At 45.7% G+C, this 14,676-nt stretch overlaps 1 protein-coding gene across 1 annotated transcript in view; it reads right to left on the bottom strand.

Moving 5' to 3' along the window:
* Positions 1 to 14,676, bottom strand: part of ABHD1 (abhydrolase domain containing 1) — a 47,495-nt gene that overhangs the window by 31,365 nt on the left and 1,454 nt on the right. Inside the window, exon 2 of the mRNA XM_075200994.1 lies at positions 1,648 to 1,808. Coding sequence (XP_075057095.1) covers positions 1,648 to 1,808 — 161 coding nt within the window. The remainder of the gene's footprint in view (positions 1 to 1,647; positions 1,809 to 14,676) is intronic.

Raw genomic sequence — 14,676 nt, forward strand, 5'->3', positions numbered from 1 at the left:
GTCTGACAGGGAATCAGCGGGGACGGCGTCTGACACCAATCTTGTTGGATTGCTCAGTAAGTTGCCAGCTTCACCTCCAGCTTTTGTAGAGCAATGACATCTCAATAACTGATCTCACCATGACAGACCCTTGTTATCCCAGGGTAACAGAAACCTCAAAGTAAAATGTCCCAAGATAGCGAAGAGTGAGGGCCGCAGGAGGGAGTTCAGGGAAGCTCGGTTCTCACATGTAACTCTAGAATGCATAATGTGCCAAGCCAGCAGTGGCCTTTCAAAGCTGAAGATGGGGAGTGTGACCTGGTACAAAATGCTATTGGAACAGAAAAGGTAGAAGGATATAGGCCTTTCAGGGAACATGTTGAACTGGTGACTTTTAGCTGGAATTGTTGCCCGCAAAATCCATCTGACTGGACACCAGTGGAAGGACCTTACCAGTAGCTGGAGAACTCAGTAGATCAGGGAAGAGGTACATCCTGACGGTGGTGGACTATGCCACCTGGTATCCTGAGGCTGTAGCTCTGTTCGTTATCACTGGAAAAACGTAGCATTATTAGTAGAGTAGCTTCCCAGTGAGATCCTAGGGAATCGAAAAAAGCAGTTCCTGAGTGAGTTGGTCCAATGTCTCTGGCAAAGTGTGGAGTGAGGTTGCTACTGACAGATTTTGTAAGTGGTCCAATGGGAATGTGATGCAGATGTTATGGTCATTTGTAATTTTGTAGGAAACCTGGACGGTCTGCAGCTTTCTTGCTCTTTGAGTTGCTATATAGCTAAAGAGTCCTTGACACCATATCCTGTAATGTACTTAACTTTGTAGTATCATCTAGATACTGATAGCAGGGAGTAGGACACCTACCATATAAATATGCTCAAGGCAGACCACAGACATGGAAAGCTGGTAGCAGCCTGAAAAATGTACATACATTGCCAATCTCTGCAATTTAACATTTCACCTTTAAAATTGTACACAACATTTTATTGTTAAAGTTTGTATTTCAATTATTTTTTTCATTCAAAGAATCTAATTAAGATTGAATACATTCAGAATGGAACTTTGAATACAAACACATCCAATCACTTCCCCAATTAACCACAACTATGAGAACTATCTGATGACCCTTTTTTGTTTTCTGGAAACAGGACTGTCCTCTGACACACAGAGTATCAATTGAGCAACCTCAAGAGAAAATGTAGTTGGGATAATTATATATCAGGTTATAACTGTAATAGGAGACGATGCAGTATGATAAAGTCACAGAGACAGTGTAATGACCAAAATCTGGAATGTCACTAAGTGAAGATGACGCTCATGGAATATAACCAGCTGCCAGTGTCCCTTCACATTATAGGAACATGGAGCATCAGAGTGTGGGATTTGTGTGTATCTCTGCAAGCCGTGTTTAATGTACATGGATGAGAAGAGATCAGCAACACTTAGCATCTAATGGAGAATGTCTCTTTCCATCACGTAATAACTTATTGAAGACTGTTTTACTATGAGGTTACAAAGCCCATATTATTAAAATGGGAATAACACATAAATTACTACTCTGCATTAAAATAAGGAAGTCTCATAATTTCTTATCCTGATTACTATTAGATGTTATTTATTATTGTATGTTTCTCGGTTCCAGGTCGTAGGACACTTACTTCCTGTAGGACACATCAGGTCTGGACACCAGCAGGACTCGGACAATGGTCTGCAGTCTACCTCCAGTACACCAGAACGTTGGGCAGAATTTTTCCATTACTATAGGACACTGAGATTCCAGGAACTGGCGGAGAGGCCGGGATGACGCCAAGTACGGTTTCTACACAAAAACATTTTTCAGAAATATGCTGACATATGAGCAAAAATGTATTTATGCATAAAACACAAAGCAATGTCCAGTGACCCTTTACTTTTTTTTAATCAAATATTTTTACTTCAATTTTCAAACATTCAAAAAGAAAAAAAATACATAATAAAAAATAGGTTGTTCCAATGCATACAACAATTTAAGACATAAAGTTAGAGGTAAACCATCTTTCGCCTAATTTGGAATCACAATATTATATCAATGAGAATGGCGTGGTTTCCGTCTGTCTTGCTCATATTACTATACTATGCTGCGTAATCATCAAGTAAGCAACATTTCACCCACTGCCCCGCACTAAGGTTATAGCTGAATATCCCAGTGAGTGGGTAAGAGGGGAGAGAGATAGAGTGAACTAGTGCTGTAGCAAAAGGAGATGAGGAAGGGAACAAAGTCCGTCACCAATGACTGAATTGCTTATCTTGATTTAGCCCATCGCGACCAAACCTTATAGTATTTTGGCATGGTATTTCTGGATTGGTATGTGAATCTCTCATGTCCTACAGCTTCATTAACGAAGGTCACCCAGGCATTAAAGTCAGGTCCACCCCGGGCCATCTACACACGTAGCGAGTTGATTTCTACCCAACAACAGACTTACCCTTAGTACAAAGACGCATGTCCTAGGGAACAGCAGGGGAATCTCAACACCTGTGTCTCCACTACTCTCAACCAGAAGTCCCCCACCACTGGACAGCTCCGAGCAGATGCCAAAAGGTGGCAGATGTTCCCCCACATTTTGGGCTAGTCGATTCTGCTCTAGCACCCACTGGAGTAACCTGTGCAGAGAATAGTAAACCCTATGTAGTATGTACAATTGGACTTGTCTAAATCTAATGCAAGATGTGGCCTCCCTGGTACTATCTAGCACAAAGCTCCAGTCTTCATCGTCCAAGGGGCCTAAATCAGTCTCCCAGCTCGGTCTCAGTCAACCAAAATCATCAGTGGCCAGTAGAGCATGGACATTGACGTAGAGTACAGAGATAGGTTTAGTCGAGCCCACCTCTTGGAGAAGCATCCGAAAAAGGTCTTGGCAGAAGGTAGGAGGGGTACGGCCAAACTGTGACATCAAGGCATGGCGCAATAGCAGGAAGACATAGAATAAACATTTTAATGATGCCATTAGAATAAAGCTGCCCAAAGGAAACAACCCCTGCTGCTCACCAACGGGGAAGCTGCTGTATTTTAGAAAGCTTAGAAAGAACAGTGTTGGCCCAAACCGTAGTGTCAGGATCTATCCCGGAACTATCCATTGTTCCTCGTAAGCCCTTTTCAAATCAAGGAAGCTTGCCGAAGAAATGGTAGAAGAGCGCTAGTTGCCCGTGTGCCCAGTATGGTATGTATTAGCGACCTCTCAAACCTCATCCATCTAGCAAGGAAACCCATCAAATCATCAGTTGGGGAGTCCTCAAGTCACCCTCCAAGATGAGTCAGTTGCGGGGCAAAGTAATAAGCTCTAAAGTCTGGAAGGGCTAACCCTCCCATAGCACGGGAGCAGCATAGAGGGGACAGTTTAATCCTTCCCCGCTTTTCCCCCAGACCAAATTGGACAGATACCTATTAATTTGGGAAGTTAAAAAAAGAGAGTGATGCAGTAGATATAAAATTTTGGTTGGAGGACCATTTTAATAAGATTGTATTTACAAGCTTATATCTTGGCCCGAAGACAACTGATCACTGGGTCAATATTTAATGGGATATAAGGGGAGGGAGGTATCAACGGCCGCAGGTAATCCCCTGCCAATGGAAAATATACCGGACTTGGACCAGTTGATCGTCAGGCCAAAGACACCACCAAACTCATCCACAAGCCTCAACAGGGTGTCCAGGGACATCTTCGAGTCCTTCAGAAACAGGAGCATGTTGTCGGCGTATAGCGCGACTTTGCCAACCCTGTCCCCCACCCTGAGGCCATAAATTCCAGGATGTGCCCATATCAGGCATGCCAATGGTTCTATAGCGATGGCAAAACGGATAGGGGAGAGAGGACACCCCTGCAACCCTGCCTTGTACTCCTACTTAAAGCAAAGGGGGAGGTAGTATGACAACTGCAACCAAGGTAGAAATTTAGGGCCAATTCCTAATTTGAGCATCACTGCCCATAGATATTCCCATTCTACAGAAAAGAATGCCTTGGCTGCCTCCAGGAATATGACCACGGCATCATCCCCATAACCTCCCGGCATTTGCAAGTGAATGAATAATTGTCTAAGGTTAATGGCTGTAGACTTGCTGGGCATAAAGCCCGTCTGGTCTTGGTAAATCAGCTGGGAAATAATCGCATTCAGTCTCATAGCAAGCACCTTCGCCAGAATCTTAACATCTGTTGTAAGAAGAGAAGTAGGTCTATAGGATTCAGCAACGAAACTTTGCCGGCCTTAGGGATCACTACTGTCACAACATGGACAAGGGGTGAGCAGCTGCATCATAAAAGTCATTATAATTAGCTAGGAGAGTAGGAATGGGAAAAAAAAAAAAAATCACTGAATTTTTTGTACATCTCCATGGGCAACGTATCCACCCCAGGTGCCTTACCACAAGGAAAGGAGGCTATGGCCGCCACAACATCTTCTTTGGTAATAGGAGTCTCAAGGTGATTTACATCTTCCAGACATAGTCTAGGTAGACGTATCTGAGCTAAGTAATTATGTAACTGAGTAGCAGTATAGTCCGCCCTGGAGGTGTACAGATGTGAGTAGTATGCACGGAACACAATAGCATTATTTTCCGTTTGCTAGTAAGTGGTACCTGTCCAGTCAGAAATGGCAGTGGCAGTGTTACATTGCAGCTCCACCCGAGCCAAATACGCCGTAAAGATACCATTCTTGTCTCCATGTGCGCACAAAGTGTGTCTGGAGAAGAGGAGCCTCCGACTAGATTTATCCAGTAAATAATCAGCCCATGCCTTTTGTGCATGCATCCAGGCCAGACGGTTGGCAGGCAACTTCGTGACCAAAATAAGATTTCGTCAATTCTCGGCAAATTCACTCCAGGACAGCTTCCTCCCTAGATAATCTCTTATGACCCTCCACTCTATTGACCAAGGTACCTCGGAGGAAGGCCTTAAATGCATCCCAGAGGATCTGTGGCTGAACAGAGGTGGTATTCACAGCAAAAAATCTCTCCCAGTCTGCTACCAAATCGCTACACGCCCCTTGAGTGTAAGCCAAAATGGATTCAATGTCCAGAATTTAATTCCGGTATTTAGGGAGAGGGCAGCAACCAGCAACACCGGGGAGTGGTCAGATTTTCCCCTAGAAAGATAACGTATGTCTCGGATAAAGGGATCCGGTCTTTTGGAAATCAATGGCAGATCTCTGCGGGAGAAGGTGTGGTAAGAGGAGGAGTGACAGGAGAACACAGCTGCAGAGGGTTGCGAGCCCTCCACATATCCAACAAATCAAAATCAGTCACTAATTTAGTAAAGGAAGAAGGACCCCCACCCACAGCAGAAGACATCTCTCTGCACCTGTCAAGGCCAGCATCCATTACTGTGTTAAAATCTCCCGTACAGATCACAGGAGCGTGTGGAGAAAGTGCTATACATTTGGAAGCCTCAGAGTTGAAAAGTGGTGGGATGTAGACTGCCAGAACTATTACCGGGAAATTATCTACCAGAGTGTCGAAGTCAGCAAATTGGATAAAGTCATTTCAATTAAAATCGAGCAAACTTGGTTGTCTTTGTTTGAAAAGATGCGTACGGTACGCTACAGCGTGAAAGGGCAAGCTACTGCGTGGAAGGGCGTACGCAGCTCCAACACGTGGCAACAACAGTATTTAGTCTTTTACATACTTTTGCACAAACACGCACACTTGTAAAATAGTACACATTAATGGTAGTTACAGCACATAGATATTTATGTCGAAATATAGTAGAGTTTATGTGTAATAGTATAAGTTATATGCATATCAGTAAAACATATGGTACACGTTGAAGGAATCTAGTCATGTGTGGTATCATACTAATCCTCTTCACATTTGCAACTGTCCGGTTTACTCTGCGAAGGAATCGCAGATTGCATACGCAAGTTATTAATGTTAAGGAATTATGGACTATTATGATGAGTAATCTTGGCGGGAAGATCAGAGCTCATCCCCTGGAGAGATGACCCCCTCCTTTGGATTCCTGAGCTTAAACTAGCCTATGATCTGCTTCCCCCTGGACCCTCCTGATGCCTGGACCAATAGAAGCAAGCCACACCTTTGCATTGTTTTACTGTATCTCTGCATATAAGCAGCAGCTCCTCATCTAGTGTTCAGTCACCTAAACCACAGACTTCAGGACTGAATGACTGTTCACTGGATCCAGAGCGCCTGCGATAAGTAACGGCTGTACTTACTATTATTTCGCTTGAATTATTCTGCTACTTTTGAGAATAAATCTTTGTGCGCTGGAAACACAAATCGAGATTCGACAATCGTTATTGGATAGCGACAAAACGCTCATAACAAGAGCCCTGAGGAATATATAGCGACTGTAAGGGTTCAGTTGTACCTCTTCGAGGACAAATCTCAGATTCTTTCTACCAATACCGAGACTACTCGGGAATGTGTAGAATGGACAGAATGGTAGGCCCAACCCACCCACAGCTTCTTAAGTGTTAAAACATGTTCTCCCCACAAATGAGTCTCCACCAGACACGTCAGGGTTGTATTTCTTAACCTGTGCGAGGACCAGGGAGCGTTTAACTTCATCATTCAACCCTCAAATATTCCATGAAAGGATCCGAAGCACTCCTGACCCATCTCTTGTGGATCCCATCATGTATATCAGTGCATATGGTAGTTGCCCTACAGCAAGGATAGGAGCTGAGCATAACAAACAAGCAAAAAAGTATTCATGATAATCCAGCATGAGAAGAAACATTGGAGACAAACAAAATCGAAAATACAGTTCAGGTTCAAATAGTAGAGCAAGGCCAACCGCACCTGTTTAAGAACTGAATGCATTGGAATGTTTTGCAAAAATATCAGAACTACGGGCCTGATTCATTGAGGATCTTAAATAAAGAGGATTCTTATTTCAGTCTTATGGACAAAACCATGTTACATTGCAAGGGGTGCAAATGAGTGTTCTGTTTTGCACATAAGTTAAATACTAACTGTTTTTTCATGTAGCACACAATTATCAACTTTAAATTTCAGTGTACAAATAAGCTATTAAGTATTTGTGTGCTACATGAAAAAACAGTTAGTATTTAACTTATGTGCAAAACAGAACACTCATTTGCACCCCTTGCAATGTAACATGGTTTTGTCCAGGAGACTGAAATAAGAATCCTCTTCATTTAAGATCCTTAATGAATCAGGCCCTACATCTATAACCCCTAGTCCGGCCCATCCGTATACCTACCAAAAAACATGGGTATACTTGATCCCTTAAACTACCTGTTGTCTAACTAACTAACTAACTATCTACTGCTAACTTGTGGCAAGGAGCTCTCTGAAAATATAGAGTACTCACTACATATAAAACATTACCAAGTGCCAAAGAGTTCACATTAGTTTAGCATTCTACTTCTCCATACTAATAGGTCACTGACGGGTACATTTTTAAAATAACATATTAAAGTTCTTCATTACGCCAGCGGTCTTCCATCCAACCAGTCCATTGCATCCTTAGGAGTAGGAAAGAAGCCATCCGCCACTACAAGTAGGTACGCGGGAAATAGCATGGCATAGGGAAGCTGTAGATCCCGAAGCCTTCGTTTCACTTGTGCAAATTGGGCTCTGCTTTTCTGGACCTCCAGCGCAAAATCAGGGAAGACTGATACTGGTTGATTCTCATATTGTAAGTGTAACACCCCCCTAGTGGTGTTCTAGTAAAACCCTTAACTTCAGTGAATACAGGAGGGGTCACCTAGAGGGTAAGCTAGAAGTTTATGATAAGTTACATAAACTGGTTACCATGGTGATAACCCAGCCCAGCCTGTGAGACTAAGTGAGAGGAAGGAGGGGCTGTCATTAAGGGGGGATAGGAATAGAGAGGGAGACTGGGAGAGACACAGGAGAGGAGAGATGGTAGCTGGGGACCTGGGGTGGAAGCTCCCAGGCTCCCCCAGCATTGCCTGGCTGTCTGAGCGTGGTGACTGAGCCAGGGCAAGGAATGTGTGCCCTGGATGAGGGAGAGAACTCCATGTCACTATAGATAACCCAAGAGAGAGGGGGACACTTCTCATGGAAGAGGCCTTGGAGTGAGGGCTGCTACAGGAGGCCTGGTAGCTGTAGTGTCAGATCCTGAGGCTGAGAGTACACAGAGTGACGTGTCAGAGCACAGGAGACATCATCCCCGCAGAGGAGGGTGATCTGCAGTGACGTATGGGGTGTAAGAGACATGTGACTTATGTTATATAACATCTGGATAACACTAAGAACTGTGCTGGAGAGAGTGAGGAGCTGTATATATATATTTCTTTATTGCTGCAACCATTATGATTATCGTGCTGGAGGAAGAGGAGTGTAAATAAAGAGTTCAGTTTATCATAGAGATGGTCTGGTGCCCAAATTATTGTGACTTTTATTACACTGCATCACAAAGTGACATTACCTGTGTCCCACTAACTACAAAGAAACACCTGCATGTGCAGGGACCCCCTGATCATTTACACCCATGCCCATCAGCTAGCCAGGGGTGAGAAGGAGGTGCACTGTGTACCCTTTGCACCCCACACTACACACAGTGACAGGGGGTTACATAATGGCGCCCAACGTGGGGCTCAAGCACAAAAGATGGAGCAAGTGCTTGCAGGACACAGGAACTGAGAGCAGTGTGCCCAGCCGGAGAAACACCCTTGGGACACCATGTCTGACCGTCTCTAGGTGCCAACAGAGACCAAGGGTAATAGGAGTTGAAGCAAGTTGTTTGCTGAGTAGTTCTGTCCGGGACAGTATATGGAGCAGCAGTGTGCTTGTTGCTGAGACTTGTAGTGCCACTTATCCCAGCTGAGTGGGAAGCAAAAGAAGAAAAGGTTCAACGTGTGAGGTTTAATTACAATGCAGTCTGTATATTGCCTTTCCTGAAGATTTGGGGAAGCAAAGAGAGGCAGGCTGTGCAAGTGACATCTGTATATTGCCCTTCCGGAGGATTGGGGGGAGCAAAGAAAGGCAGATCGTCCACGTTGGAGAGAAAGGGGGGAAGGCAATCCCGCTCTGGTCAAATGCCACCCCTGCATATATTGCTGAGAAGTATTTGTTTGGGAGGGGCCCACGAGAGCCACCTGTCTCTTTTTGACCCAGGAGGGGGGAGACATGGGCAGGCACGGGCAGGTGCTACATTGCTTTGGCATAAAGCCACATTTGAATGTACATTGAAAGAAAACAGGACACCTGTGACTCACATGTTTACATCCATTGGGGGTGTTGTGGGGTATGCAATGTGAAATGTGTTTTATATTCATACTACCATTGTATTGCTATGCTGTGTTCACTTTACATTTTGATATTTCATGCAATAGTGATGTAGAAAAGTTTACATGTGTGTGTTCATATGTGAGTTAGGTGTGAGTGAGATTAGCTAGGCAGCCCCACTAGGTGTAGTTTAGGGTGCCCAGCTAATCGGGGGAGAATGTAACACCCCCTTAGTGGTGTTCTAGTAAAACCCTGCACTTCAGTGAATACAGGAGGGGTCACCTAGAGGGTAAGCTAGAAGTTTATGAAGAGTTACATAAACAGGTAACCATGGTGATAACCCAGCCCAGCCTGTGAGACTGAGGGAAAAGAAGGAGGGGCTGTCATTAAGGGGGGATAGAGAAGAGAGACAGAGGAGAGACAGAGAGGAGACACAGTAGAGGAGAGATGGTAGCTGGGGACCTGGGGTGGAAGCTCCCAGGATCCCCCAGCATTGCCTGGCTGTCTGAGCGTGGTGACTGAGCCAGGGCAAGGAATGTGTGCCCTGGATGAGGGGGAGAACTCCATGCCACTATAGATAACCCAAGATAGAGGGGGACACTTCGCATGGAAGAGGCCCTGGAGTGAGGGCTGCTACAAGAGGCATGGTAGCTGTAGTGTCAGATCCTGAGGCTGAGAGTACACAGAGTGACGTGTCAGAGCACAGGAGACATTATCCCCGCAGAGGAGGGAAGAGCTGCAGTTGAGAGGTACACAGAGTGTGTCAGAGCTGCATGGAGGAGAAGCTGCCTGCCTGTTAGCATCCATGTGAGTGCCCCTGCAGAGGAGGGTGATCTGCAGTGAGTAAGGAGTGCAAGAGACATGTAAATTATGTTATTTAACATCTGGATAACATTAAGAACTGTGCTGGAGAGAGTAAGGAGATGTATATATATTTCTTTATTGCTGCAACCATTATGATTATCGTGCTGGAGGAAGAGGAGTGTAAATAAAAGTTCAGTTTGTTATAGAGATGGTCTGGCGCCCAAATTATTGTGACTATTACACTGCACCAAAGTGACATCACCTGTGTCCTACTAACTACAAAGAAACACCTGCATGTGCAGGGACCCCCTGATCATTTACACCTATGCCCATCGGCTAGCCAGGGCTTGAGAAGGAGGTGCACTGTGTACCCTTTGCACACCACACTACACACAGTGACAGGGGGTTACATAAGGAACCCCTGGTCCTGGCTAGCTGCAGCACAGCATCTGGGACACGATAATGAAGCAATTTTGCTATAAATGTTCGGGCCAGAGCACCCGCTTGCGGGGGTTGAGGAGGGAAATGGTGGGCTTGTTCAAACGCGAACTGTGTGGTGAAGGCCTCCTTTCCAAATGTATTTATCAGCCAAGATTTGAAGAAGGCCTCCGGGTTGGAGCCCTCCGCTCTCTCAGGAAGGCCCACAATGCGTATATTGTTGCGACAATAGCGCCCCTCTAGATCCGAGAGTTTTTGTTTGCAGCTGTTAACTTGGCTAGTTAACTCAATCATATCTCTTTTAACAGGCGCCGTAGTGTTTTCCAACACAGATATCATCTGCTCCGCCTCTCCTACTTGTTCCCTCATCTTTTACATGTCTTGACGTATAAGGGAAAAGTCCGCCTAGTCATCTCCAATATGATCTGCAAGTCTCTTCTCAGCTGAAATAATGGCAAGAAGAACCTTTTTGGATAGCGGAGGAGTCACCCTTTGCGATTTACGGTGAATCAGTGAGCACCATGTCTGGGTTGTCTGTAGTAAGCGAGGTCAGTTATATTATAGGATGTCTAGCAGAGAGCAAGTACCACACGATTTATTCCATGCCCCCGACCCTTTACATTTATTCCAGCAGAGAACCATTGAGTTCATACCCACTGATCCAGTCTCTACTGGATGTCTTGAGCCTTTTCAGTACATAAGCTTTATGGACATTGCATCATGAACAATAGGCAGTAGAATGGTCCATTTTTCGTCTCTTCATGAGGGGGGCTATCATGTGACTGATACAGACTCCTGAAGGCTGAATCTGCCAAACTCTCTCTAAAGAGAATAAGCAATAGGCTGGGTACACACTACAATGTTTTCAGCTAATTATCAGGCCACTCAAACGATAAACGACCGATCGGCCAGATGTCACATTAGTGTCTACGCTGCAATGATTAATGATTATCCTTTCAAAGCACATCGTACCGATTCAATTGAAATTTAAACTGGACAAAAGATTTTATTCAATGATGGAACAATGTTGTTCCAATCCTGCAGTGTGTATGTACTCAGGACCAGCTGTAGCCATAGATCTCTATGGAGTGTGGAGTCAAGATCTTCTCAGCTGATGGTTATGACAGATGAAGAGCACAGATCTGAAGGTAAATCATGTATTTTAATATGTCAACATCCTGAACGGGACAATTTTTTTTTTAATTGTTGGTAAATATTTAAGGATATCGAATTAGGAGGAATTTTGTATAGTGTGTACCCAGCCTTATTCTATGATTGACTTAAGGTTTATCCTCAATTGCTATATGTTTTATAGAGCGGTGACTGAGAGAGGACCAGTTTATATTGAAACGGACCCATCCATGAACCTGTTCTTCCACCATGTGAAGCCATGTACTGTGTTGTACTGAACATTAGAAAATGTATTGTATACCAGCATTATGGGATATATCACTCTTTCCTAGAGAAGGCTCCTGACACCACAAGCTGAATAACTAAAGTAATCACATATTAATGGCATCCAGGAATCTCATAGTATTGGATAAATACTGTGTTCTGCAACAATATGACTGGCAGAAATTATTATCCGAAGTGTAGCGTTTGGCCCACACTGAATCACAGGAAGGGTGGCAGCTAGGACCCACGTAGCTTATGACCATCACTGAGTGCCGGGAAGGATGGCATTTAGGGCAGATTACTGAAAAAGAAGGTGCACTTTAAATTAATGAAATGTGTACAAGTGAATAAAATAATTTGAAAAAGTGCAGCCAGGACAATTAATACCACCGCATATGTGAGAACAATAAAAATGTCTGGCGCTCTAAAGCAAACAATAAAAATCACTGTGTCAGCATATACATACATAGGAAAATTTTGTGCACAATATAGCACCTTATGCCGGGAAGGGTGGCATCTAGGACTGATGAGGCTTATGGCCGTCACTGAGTGCCGAAAGGGTGATGTCTAGGACAGATGTCTTATGGCCGTCACTGTGTGCTGGGAAGGGTGGTGTCTAGGACAGAAGTAGCTTATGGCCGTCACTGTGTCCCAGGAAGGGTGGTGTCTAGGACAGAAGTAGCTTATGGCCGTCACTGTGTCCCGGGACGGGTAGTGTCTAGGACAGATGTAGCTTATAGCCTTCACTGTGTGCCGGGACGGGTGGTGTCTAGGACAGATGTAGCTTATGGATGTCACTGTGTGCCGGGAAGGGTGGTGTCTAGGACAGATGTAGCTTATGGCCGTCACTGTGTCCCAGGAAGGGTGGTGTCTAGGACAGATGTAAATTATGACCGTCACTGTGTGCCGGGACTGGTGGTGTCTAGGACAGATGTAGCTTATGGCCGTCACTGTGTGCCAGGGCAGGTGGTGTCTAGGACAGATGTAGCTTATGGCCTTCACTGTGTGCCGGGAGTCGGGACGGGTGGTGTCTAGGACAGATGTAGCTTATGGCCATCACTGTGTGCCAGGACGGGTAGTGTCTAGGACAGATGTAACTTATGGCCATCACTGTGTGCCGGGAAGGGTGGTGTCTAGGACATATGTAGCTTATGGCCGTCACTTTGTGCCGGGAAGGGTGGTGTTTAGGACAGATGTAGCTGATGGCCGTCACTGTGTGCCAGGAAGAGTGGTGTCTAGGACAGATGCAGCTTATGGCCATCACTGTGTGCCGGGACGGGTGGTGTCTAGGACAGATGCAGCTTATGGCCATCACTGTGTGCCGGGACGGGTGGTGTCTAGGACAGATGTAGCTTATGGTCATCACTGTGTCCCGGGAAGGGTCGTGTCTAGGACAGATGTAGCTTATGGCCGTCACTTTGTGCCGGGAAGGGTGGTGTTTAGGACAGATGTAGCTGATGGCCGTCACTGTGTGCCAGGAAGAGTGGTGTCTAGGACAGATGCAGCTTATGGCCATCACTGTGTGACGGGACGGGTGGTGTCTAGGACAGATGTAGCTTATGGCCATCACTGTGTGCCAGGACGGGTGGTGTCTAGGACAGATGTAGCTTATGGCCATCACTGTGTTCCGGGAAGGGTGGTGTCTAGGACAGATGTAGCTTATGGCCATCACTGTGTCCCTGGAAGAGTGGTGTCTAGGACAGATGCAGCTTATGGCCATCACTGTGTGCCGGGACGGGTGGTGTCTAGGACAGATGTAGCTTATGGCCATCACTGTGTCCCGGGAAGGGTGGTGTCTAGGACAGATGTAGCTTATGGCCGTCACTGTGTGCCAGAACGGGTGGTGTCTAGGACAGATGCAGCTTATGGCCATCACTGTGTGCCGGGACGGGTTGTGTCTAGGACATATCTAGCTTATGGCCGTCACTGTGTCCCGTAAGGCTGGTGTCAAGGACAGATGTAGCTTATGGCCGTCACTGAGTGCCGGGAAGGGTGGTGTCAAGGCCAGATGTAGCTTATGGCCATCACTGTGGGCCGTAAGGCTGGTGTCAAGGATAGATGTAGCTTATGGCTGTCACTGAGTGCCGGGACAGGTGGTGTCTAAGACAGATGTAGCTTATGCCCGCCACTTTGTGCCGGGAAGGGTGGTGTCAAGGACAGATGTAGCTTATGGCCATCACTGTGGGCTGTAAGGCTGGTGTCTAGGACCGATGTTGCTTATAGATTTCACTGTGTGCCGTAAGGCTGGTGTCAAGGACAGATGTAGCTTATGGCCGTCACTGAGTGCCGGGAAGGGTGGTGTCAAGGCCAGATGTAGCTTATGGCCATCACTTTGTGCCGGGAAGGGTGGTGTCAAGGACAGATGTAGCTTATGGCCATCACTGTGGGCCGTAAGGCTGGTGTCAAGGACAGAGGTAGCTTATGCCCGTCACTTTGTGCCGGGAAGGGTGGTGTCAAGGACAGATGTAGCTTATGGCCATCACTGTGGGCTGTAAGGCTGGTGTCTAGGACAGATGTTGTTTATAGATTTCACTGTGTGCCGTAAGGCTGGTGTCAAGGCCAGATGTAGCTTATGGCCGTCACTTTGTGCCGGGAAGGGTGGTGTCAAGGACAGATGTAGCTTATGGCCGTCACTGAGTGCCAGGAAGGGTGGTGTCTAGGACAGATGTAGCTTATCCGTCACTGTGTGCCAGGAAGGGTGGTGTCTAGGACAGATGTAGCCTATGGCTGTCACTGTGGTGTAAATCAGTGGTGTAAGTAGGCCGGTATATGGTGGTACTTCTACTACCTTCATTGTAAAACTATCAAATTCCATTCACTTACATTATAAGTGTCGTTC

The sequence above is a fragment of the Mixophyes fleayi genome, chromosome 3 (assembly GCF_038048845.1).
Source record: "Mixophyes fleayi isolate aMixFle1 chromosome 3, aMixFle1.hap1, whole genome shotgun sequence".
Taxonomy (NCBI): Eukaryota; Metazoa; Chordata; class Amphibia; order Anura; family Limnodynastidae; genus Mixophyes; species Mixophyes fleayi.